The 10,140-nt window shown below is 46.3% G+C and overlaps 1 protein-coding gene across 3 annotated transcripts; it reads right to left on the bottom strand.

Moving 5' to 3' along the window:
* Nucleotides 1-2,013: 2,013 nt before the first annotated feature.
* On the bottom strand, nucleotides 2,014-7,199 carry SPRY2 (sprouty RTK signaling antagonist 2). Of its 3 annotated transcripts, none has more exons than XM_003789713.1 (2): nucleotides 6,705-7,199; nucleotides 2,014-3,789 (listed from the first exon to the last, which is right to left on the bottom strand). In XM_003789713.1, the coding sequence occupies exon 2, from the start codon at nucleotides 3,736-3,738 to the stop codon at nucleotides 2,791-2,793; it is 948 nt and encodes a 315-aa protein (XP_003789761.1). In that variant the 5' UTR covers nucleotides 3,739-3,789; nucleotides 6,705-7,199; the 3' UTR covers nucleotides 2,014-2,790. The 3 variants fall into 3 exon arrangements, with proteins under 3 accessions (XP_003789761.1, XP_003789762.1, XP_023368966.1); XM_003789714.1 differs by lacking the exon at nucleotides 6,705-7,199 and adding an exon at nucleotides 4,821-5,735; XM_023513198.1 differs by lacking the exon at nucleotides 6,705-7,199 and adding an exon at nucleotides 4,934-5,735.
* Between the last annotated feature and the right edge of the window lie 2,941 nt (nucleotides 7,200-10,140).

The raw sequence follows: 10,140 nt of genomic DNA, 5'->3' as shown, positions 1-10,140 counted from the left end.
TTAACCTATCACTTCAAAATAACGGCCCCTGGAATATAAACTCATATTGTGATATAAATGTTCGTGAACTTTAGAGATTAAGAACTTGAGGTGATTATTCCTTTGCATTTTTTCCCAAGTGAGATAACTTGGCAACATTTAAAAACTCTTCAACACACCGAATGAGTGAGCACAAGCTGTTTCTACCTTTTTAATTTTTAATTGTTCATAATGTGAAAATTCTATATTGGTTATAGATAAGATTCAACATTTAGTAGGCTAGTTGGAAGCTTCTTAAGGAATCCAGTTTTCTTATTTATCTTTACACACATTATTTCATCAGAATGTGCATACTTAGGCTAAATCTTCCAACTTCAGGTGACAATCACTACGTATGCAAACTACAGTTATGCTTCTGTGAGTCCATTTTTAGCCAAATTAGAAAACAATTCCTCTAGGCCAGTAGTTCTTATACTGCATTATCACCAATTGTGCAAATGTGATTAAAATGCAAATTCCTGGGCTATACCAGCAATTCTAACTTGGAGCTCCTAATCTACAGTTTACCTTTGTAATACTCAAAGGCATCTTATGCAAGGTATGTACAGAACACCTTGAAAACTGCTTACATGGTGAAAACAAACACTGGACTCTCACAATTTTTATACCAAACAAAGCTCTATCAATGCACGCACCCATTTTTGATGAAATAAGCTAGTTAAACTGTTTGTGCTTTACAAATCTTGAAAACCATACAGTAAGAAACCAGGCCCCATTTCCCCACATTCTAATTCCCCCATAGACCACCAAGGTAAAATTTCAAGAGAATTAGAACTAAAACATTCCACATGCCAAAGTTGACATTTAAGAGTTTCTAAATTAGTTTAACATTGTGTTCCTTGAAGAGAGTTCCTAAGGAAAATGAACATCCTTAATAGTGTCTGAAGGTAAGAGGCCATATACCAACTGTATATCTATATATATAATTCCTTGAAAGCCAATTTTAAAAAACGAAACAAAAGACAACCTGTACTAAGGCTTTTTCACCTAAGAGAAGGAACTTCAGAACAGGAAATGAGAGATTAAACAATGACAGGTAAATTATTTCCTAGAGTTCCGGTGACTCTTGGCAGCAAAAGGTTGTCCTTTTGGGGAGGAAGAAAAAAAATCATCTGCCACAGAATGACTAACCAAATGACTTAAGAAAAGCTAATGTTTGTTAAGACAGGCTTGTAGCAGCTTGCTGCGTATTTGCTCTCAAAAGACAACTCCACACACACCAACACTTGGCCAGGCTACATCTTTTTCCCAGAGCAAATTCTAACAGTTCTCTGGATATTTGGATTGAATAAATCGGGGCCCTCAGTTGGCCTTCTTGGGCTTAACTTTTATAAGGTCAATTAGGATGACGTTTGATAATATCAGGTACCTGATGAATCAAGTTCTATTTTTCATGTCTTTTCTAACATAGGAGTTTGCGATGAAGGTTGAAATTGCAGAGTCTAAAACCAAATAGAGTGGAAAAAACACCTCCATGATCAGCTAATCTGTTTGGCCGATTGTAAGAATCGATCTGCATTATCTTGCATGCCTGAAACACAGATGACAGTCAGTGAGTCCTTGTTAAACAAAACTCATCTTTTGGTTTTGAATTATCCTTCTGGCATTCATTTTTGTAACACCATATACAAAGAAAAAGTTTAACTGTTAATTTTTTAGGTAAGTCTCTTGAATACATCAATTTTAAGATCTGAAAAAAAAACCCAACCCTGCAAAATAAAAGCAAGTCAGCAAATGTGCGAAACCAAAGGGAAGGGCGTGAACAATGATAGAGGCAAAATAAACTCTCGTATAATAAATACAGATAGATTATCTCTAAAAGTCGTCAAATCCAGCTGGCTGTATAAAGCAGCAATCATAAGATAACAATGATCTGATAGATGTGTGAGTACCTGTAATTGAAATGATAACCTTAACATAAAATGTGGTTGCTTGCACTTGAAATAAAAGGTGAAGGAAGACAAAACAGCTCAGTTTAATTTCAAACGTTAATATATTTTCTATTTTATATTGAACATATGCATCTGTAACCCCTCCTTTGCAGCAACTATCACATCCTCATAAAAGGGGCAAAATTTGTAAGATGCCTCTTAAAATAAATATTCTTTTTTATAAAATAATAAAACTTCAAATAAATATTCTTTACACTAAACAATATGTTGAAAAAATTAGAAAATAAAGGTTGAATTTTACTGTAACTGTACAATATACATGAAGTCCAAAGGGAAATCAGAGTCTTACAATAAAGGCTTTCTGTAAGGCAAAATACAATCTAAAAACATACTGATTGATTCACATTCTTCCGAATGTACAACATATTAGTATAATATTTTGTGACTGTGCCATGGACTATGGCACAACTTGTTTTTCACAGTTGCAAATATTACTGTATATACAAAAATATAGCACATTATCTCTGGAGAAAACAATGAAAAAAAGTCATCTGCTAATTTACAAATTTTGCAAGAACTATTCACAAACAAAAACTTTGCCTAGGAGTGTCTGTGTTGCTTTAGCTTATGCAATACGTGGGTCACCAAGTTCTGTATCTTATACTTTGAGCTCTATTAGCTGAGTTCTAACAAGCATATCAGTTAAAATGGCACATGGACAAAAAGCATTTCACTGCAAACAGCAAAGACTATCCCAACCCTCTATTAACAGTGCCAAGATTATAACTGTTTTAGTTGGTTGCATATGTGGGTTAAAAAAAAAAAATCCTTATTACTGTAATATTCCTGATTAATGATGCTATGTCGGTTTTTCAAAGTTCCTGGGGGGGACAGTGGGAACTTTGCAGCAAACTGTGTTTGAATTTTTACAACGGCAGCCAGGCCTGTTAACCCGGTCATAACAACCCTGGCACAATTTAAGGCAACCCTTGGCTGGAAGGTAACACCATAAACAAGGCAAAAAGAGGGACATGACACCCATGGCTGACCACCGTGTACAACAGTGAGACTGGCTGCAGGAACACGGGTTGTCAGCACAGTTGTCCTCATCATCATTAGAACAGTGATAGAAGAGACCTTTCACACAGCACACGCAAGTCCCATAGTCAATCACGTTCTGGGCTGAGCAAAGGCACTGCTTGTCGCAGATCCAGTCTGATGGCAGAGGCCTCGGGTAGGTGCACTCCTTACATTTGCACTTGCCACAGTCCTCACACCTGTAGGCATGCAAGCCCAAATCTTCCTTGCTCAGGGGCTTAAGCTCACCTGGCTTGAGCTCAGATTTGGGCTGCACCCGGATTATTCCGTCAGCAATGGGCCCCGAGGAGAAGGATGGTCCTAACAGTCTCTGTTCAGAGGAGTTGCTGCTGGTACTTGTCCTTGTACTGCTCCGTGACCCTGAGCTGACCGTGCTGATGGACCTGGACAGAGGGGCTCGAGCAGAAGAATGGCCCTGCGAGTGCTGGAGTCTGGGAGGCTGTCGGTGCTCAGGCAGACCATGCAGCCTCTCATGTTTGTGCTGAGTGGAGGGGCGAGGAGCAGGCTTGAGCCCAGGTCTTGGCACCACAGTAGGCCCCTCTGTGTACTCATTGGTGTTTCGGATGGCTCTGATCTGATCCAGAGACAAAACATGCACTTGCTGGGTGAGGGTGTCTCTGAGGTCTGGCTCCCCACGCTGCCTGCCACTGTCACGGGGTGCCTGCAGCAAGGGCTGTGACCCGTTTCCACTCTGAGCTCTGCCCTCCATCAGGTCTTGAAAGTGTAGTCACTCCAGCAGGCTTAGAACACATCTGAACTCCTGCAGAAACCAAGAGGAAAGAGAACTGTTGACATTCTTAAGATTCTTATTTCCCACTCTCCACCCACCTGAGTTGACTCTTCACTTCCCACTTCCTCTGGAGATAGAAACAGGATGAGAACCGGAGTGGCGGTGGACAAGAATTAGAATAGCCATGTGATCAATGCATGTACCCCAATGTAAAAATTATGGCTGGGGACTGACAGTTCTGTACTCTTGTGATATACAGCCACACAAAGCTGATCTTTGTTTGAATCACTTAAGTAACAATTCCTTATTCAAATACACATATGATTTGGAAGAAGGTAAAAATTGCAAGAAAGTAATGTTGAAATATAACATAGCTACCAACGTTTTCAAAGGCTGAATATGTTTTCAAAATTTGAAATAGATTGAAATTTGTCATGATCATTTTTGCCTTCAGCATCAATAAATACAATCTAGAAAATTCTTGCCTCTTACTTTTTGCTTCCAGATCAAACGCTTAGAATGATTTATGCAGCACTCTGTACTTTTTCAAATCCTGCAGGATGAATATGACACGCAAAAGGCAAATTCCTCTCCAACAACAATTACCGTATTTTACAACGATGCCTTTTCAAAAATTAACTATAAAGTAGCACCAACTCATAGCATTAAAAACAAATTAATTCAAATACTTTTAGGTGGGAGACACGCACTAAAACAAGCCTACAAAACAAGCAACAAGACAGGAAATTATTTTCAATACTTGAAGATCAACCCAATGCCCTAGAAGAATACCTTTGATTCTGCAGCTTAAGATCGCTCTCTCTCTCTCTCTTAGGAATAAAGTGTGTTAAAACCTTAACTTATTTTCTGACTTCAAAAAATACGCTGACAGCATAAAACAACTGGTAGTAAGAGGAAAAGTGTTTTAAAAATTCAAATGTCACATTTCAAATCTACCATTCTGTCAATTCCTTAAAACGCAGTCCCTCTTAAATTGCAAAACTATCATCCCCTTCCCCAAGACTACCTGAAAATAAAAAGTAAAACAGGCAAAAGTGAACCTTTATCCAATCTCCGTTTTTTAAAGAGAGCCAGCGCGAACAAGGCAGGTGACAAACACCTCCCAGTTCCCACTTCGTAAAACGAGGCAGAGCTGGAAACCGGATCTGCTCACCTCCAGCAGAATGGCAGACAGCACTGCGCTTTGCTTTCACTGTTTATCGCTCCTATCTGCTCCGCAACACTGTCCCCAGCAGGTGGGATACAGCCGGAACCCCGGGGGACTTTTTTCCAGGCGGTCTGACGCTGTCCAGGGGCCAGGCTGCCCCCCTCCCCCCTTACAGACTTACAGACAGGCGGGGGCCGCGGGCGCCTCCAAAGGGGACGTGTCACCAAACGCAGGAGCACACTTCCCCCGCCTCCGCCTCCACTGCTAAGATCTCCCCCAACTCCTGTGAACTGCCTTCCAGCCCCAGGTAGGAGCCACTCTGCTCCCAGGCAGAGGTCATGCAGCCCAACACACGGCTTTCTGCAGAGGCCCTCGAGGACCGGGCACAGGTTTCCTACCCCAGTGCCTGGAGAGAAGGAAAGCCAGACTTAGACACGCGGCCAGGACAAGAAGGTCTAACCCACGCGCACACAGCGACTCCACGATGCGCTGACTGAAGGAACACTGCCTGTAATTTGCACACACCTATATTTCTTTTTGGGTCGAGACAAAAAAGATATATTTCTTAAAGTGAAAGAAAAATTGCATTTTAAAGAAAGGACGTTTTCCAGGGCCACGATGCACACTCCGGGCTTGCAAGACCCAGATTCTTGGGCTGGAAACTTTCCGGGCAGATTTGCTCGAAGTGGAAAGTAGTATCTTCGGGAGGAATACACAAGAGTTGTATTTTTTTTTTTTAAAGTGATTTCTGCTGATCCCTGGCCGCCTTCTTCACAGCTCCCTCACCCTCCTCCGTTTCCCCCTCCCCTCTGAAAGTGCTGTGAAACCCCATTAAGAACAGTGTGTGATCAGACTAAGGATTAGGGGAAAAGGACTTCAGCACTAGGGTGGGGCAAACCGACACAGAAACCGCTTTGTAAAAAACTGCACAAGGCTCTAAACTTAAAAAAAAAAAAAAAGCAGCAACAACAAAAAGGTTATGAAAAAAAAATGGTGTCTTTCGCCACCTATTTTCAGGTAATGGAAAATGATCATGACCACTTGATGACTTTCTTCCTGCTCTGGGTCAGCCCAACCTTCCAAAAATAAAAAAAGTGTGACCCAGGCTGACCACTAAGAACGGAAAAGAGCGAAAGCTGCACTTCCGAACCACAGAGAGCCGGCGCCAGGCAGGGCGACGTTCCCACCCGCACCGGGCTAGACTCTGCTCACCGGGCAGAGGCAGGGGACTCCCTCTACCCAGCACCCAGTTCTTTTATACACCCTGGGGGGGATCTCCTGCCTCAGCGAGGAAGAGCAACCTATACACCCCAGGCCAGCCAGCGCCCCCGCTACGGATAGCCTCGCCCAGGACTTTGCCTTCTACCAAGAGGAGGAACAGGTTAGAAATGCGGTCGCCTACAACAGCGACCTGGAAAACACAAAGTGTTCTTCCTCCTTATCTCGCTCTCTGTGCATATTTCATACCCAATGCAGGGCTGGGAGCAGACTCAAGGGGAGTTGCCCCCTGCCCTGACCCCTGAGGACGCGGGCGCACGGGGTCGCCAGCCAGGGACACCGCACAGGGCGCACACAGAAGCCCCCACCAAGGCAGGCCAAGTCCCGGGCGAGTCAGATCCCCGAGCAGCTCCTCGGATCTTTGCCGGGAACCTGCACGGTTAGAAAAAGAGAGGCTGGGGAGAAACAGACCCAGCTCCCGGTCCAGCTGCACCTACTCCATGTTGCCCGCAACACTCCGGCCACTGAGCCAGGAGGGGACGAGCCAAACGCGCCTCACCGTGATCGCGGCTTTGCAGCAACCCCTCTCCCTTGGATTCTCTTCTTTCTGCGATGTGCAAATTAATCCAGCCCCGATGCAAACTTTTCCCCCCTTCTTTCCAAACTGCCTCAGTCCAACTTCCAAGCAATCGGTGGAAGGAAGAAATAAGAGGGAAATTCGGAGCTAAATCCCCCAGCGGTGAACACTCCGGGATTTGAGGCTGGAGGCGACCTCCCTTCTAGAAGCACATGCGGAGTATTTCCGTTTTTTTGTTTTTTTTTTTTTCTCAATGAACAAGAGGCCGGAGCACCAAGGGCAAGTCCTTTTTCCTGGCAGATGAGCGATTGAGAAAAGAAAACTGGCCTTACAGAGAAGCTAAAGCCAGATCGCCAAGTGGTGCGGCCGCGTCCCAGCAGAGGCAGCGCGGGCCGGGCCAGGCGGGCGCGGGGGCCTGGACGCTGCGGGCTCCGCCGGCCCCTCTCCTCCGCTAGCGCTGCGCCGCGCAGCTCTCGGCGGTGCAGACTGGGCGTTGTGGAGGCGCGGCAGCCAGGCCGAGGCGGGGGCGGTGGGTGCGGAGGAAGAGGAGGAGGAGGAGGAGGGTCTGGGGCCCGGCCGGGGGGGCTCGCCGTTGGCCTGCGCCCTCGCCTTTCCGGAGGAGGCAGGGAGCTCTGCGGCGGCCGCGGCAGCAGTAAATGGCGTCATGTGGATCCGAGGCGGAACAGAGCAGTTGTTGTCCCAGAGGATATATCGCATCCGGTCCCAGCTCATTGGCTCCGCGGGGCTACATTCACTCACACTCCAGCGCCCGCCAGCGCTCTGAGCCGCAGGAGGCATTCAAAAGGGCAACCACGCCGCCCCGCGCGTCCCGGGCCAGTCCTGCCGCCTGGACGCCGTCACGCGGGGCGTCCGCGGGCCGGCCTGGGCATGGCGGGGTCTGTTTATCTAGTTTCAAGGGGACACTGACCTTAAGCTTTCCCTAGAGGCGATGAGGACGAGCCATAGGCTCAGACTGACTTAGGGAACTTTCTTCTCGCCACCAGGAAAGGGGGACGAACATTTAAGACTAATTCGGACCATGCAGTGTTAGCATTAAAAACAAGTTGCAGATTTGAAGCTCTATCTGGAATCCATTTCAAGTCCACCTCTCATCTGTTCCCCTTCGCCAAAGGGGCGACCGGGGTAAAAGAAGGGGGAGGGGAAGGGGAGCGGGAAGTGAGGTGGGAGGGCTATTGGTTTATTCTTTGTCTACTGGATTAACCCGATTATACACCCAGCACCAGCACAAACCGCCTCCCCCACCGCGGAGCCTTGTACGGGAGGAACGGAATGCAGATTCGAGTTTCAAGTACCTTCTGCTCTAGCTGGGATTTGCTTTTGATTGTGTCGACTTGTAGTTTCTCGGCTTATTAGCCTTTTATTTTGTAAGGGGGTTTTATATATGGATGAAGGCTTTTTGAAGATCTTCCTTACTCTTTTGCTTGACACAGTAGCTGAAGGAAATTCTACAGTCCCAAGTTTTTAAAATTAATTCAGTAATACACACATATATGATCCGGGCGACGGCACGGACTTCGGAAATGGGGGGGGGGGGTGCTGTTACAGTTTCACTGCATATTTCTTTGCTTAACCAGAAGAGTCATCCTTTATTTCCCACTCTCCTTGCCAACCCAGAACATTTCTCAAAATCCTATTGTCCATGCTGAAGGTATTGTCCCTCTTAAAAGATATAAAGCTAGTAAACAAATACATATGCACTGCCCTAGCTGCCGTTTTTATTTTTTAAAGAGTGCCTGCACGTGGGAGCGCCAGTGGGAAACCAGAACGTGCACATACACATGCCTAATATCGCACTCTATCTAATGATTTACAGAAGACTTTTGCTTTACAGGGAAGTACCTGCTCGTTGAGCCAAAACTCCGGATCTTGCCCCATGCCGGATTAAGAGATCTTGAAGCAATGCTAGAAAAAACGTGGTGCTTTCTTCCTCCAACGTGAGCCCAATTCACTCGCAGCTACCCTGGCACTGGCTGCCTTCTCCTGAGTTCTAGCTCTAGAATGTCCCCGGCGCGTTCCCTGACTCGCTGCGCTCTCGTCCTGCCTTCTCCATGTTTCTCTAGGGCTCTTTTCCTTCGCCTGGGTTTTGGAACTAGAGGTGACAAGGGAAGTGGCACGCGTTATTTCCGGGCGCTGGCCTACGTTCCCCCACCCCTCGGATGAGGGTGGATGAAGCTTCGTCGACCTGCTCCGCGGCGTCCCGCGGGCTGCGGGCGCGGGACAGCTGGGCCTCTCGGCTACAGCCGCTCGCGCTACGCCCGAGTCCGTTGAGCCTCCAGTGAACGCCCGCGTTGCTGCGCCGACGGCCTGTCTGGCCACCAGGGGGCGCCCTCCCCGCGCTGGGCTGGGCTGCGGCTTTCTTTCTTGCATTCGACGCGGGCTGGCGGGTTGTCTTGCACAACATGCCTTAGGCCGGTTGTTTTAAAATAAATAAAATGATATTTATGACATAAACGATACGGAAGGTAGCTTTCTCTATCATCTCGTCGGAGACATTTCGTTTTGCACGTGAGAGAAAGTACCTTGGTTCGGAACTCCAGCTTGTACCAAGGGGAAGGAACTAGGATCAAAGCCAGGTTGTGCCAAACCAGGGAGGAACGTGCTGCCAGCAAGTCTCTCGAGCAGAGCAGGTGACAGAATCGGCTTCCCTTCAACTCCCGTGACTTCTGCACCCGATGGCCACTTTGAGGGAGATGCTTGTGCCCATGCTGTTCTCCCAGCACTACAGGAGCTTTGCAAAGACAAAGCTATCAGAGTACGAAATGGAATTTAGATGAGGAACTTCCTGCTGGTTAGAGCGCCTCATTTTTTATTGAGTTAGAAAAGAAAAGAGCATAGGAATTTAGATCGATCTTCCATGAAATAGAAGGAATTCCGTGTGTTGTAGCTCTCCACTTCCCCCCCCACCCCACACACATCCACTAGTGTGCTGGCTGGGAAAACATTTAACCTGTAATGTAAGCACAAGCTAAAATGTAAGAATCTGTTGGATTCCAGTTCACTTCTCAGTCTTTACTTTAATTAGCGCCAACTATTACTGTTTTCCAGGCAGTGAAGTGCATAAAGCTACCATATTGTCTCTCCAAAGTTTACTTAGCGAGCTACAGTCCAAAAGAGGAGTTATACTTGTGTATGTGTGGTGCATGTACAATGAGGTGTCCAGTGCAGCTATTGTAATGTGTTTCCAAGTTGATTCTCATGTTACATTCCAAAACTATAACTAGTGTTAATTTTTGAATTTCAGTATTATAGTAGCATGTTGGGCAAAACTTTACAAAGCAGCCCATTTTCTTTTCTTTTCCTTCTTTTCTTTTTTTTTGAGACAGAGCCTCAAGCTGAGCCCCTGGGTAGAGTGCCATGGCTTCACTGCTCACAGCAACCTCCAACTCCTGGGCTCAAG

Source organism: Otolemur garnettii, unplaced genomic scaffold, assembly GCF_000181295.1.
Source record: "Otolemur garnettii isolate 467f Iridium unplaced genomic scaffold, OtoGar3 scaffold00036, whole genome shotgun sequence".
NCBI classification, from domain to species: domain Eukaryota; kingdom Metazoa; phylum Chordata; class Mammalia; order Primates; family Galagidae; genus Otolemur; species Otolemur garnettii.
This window is presented reverse-complemented; position numbering and strand designations above follow the sequence as displayed.

What these genes read in the sequence shown, in the direction of transcription:
- SPRY2 (XM_003789713.1), bottom strand. Translation starts at nt 3,738, where the DNA reads ATGGAGGGCAGAGCTCAGAGTGGAAACGGGTCACAGCCCTTGCTGCAG.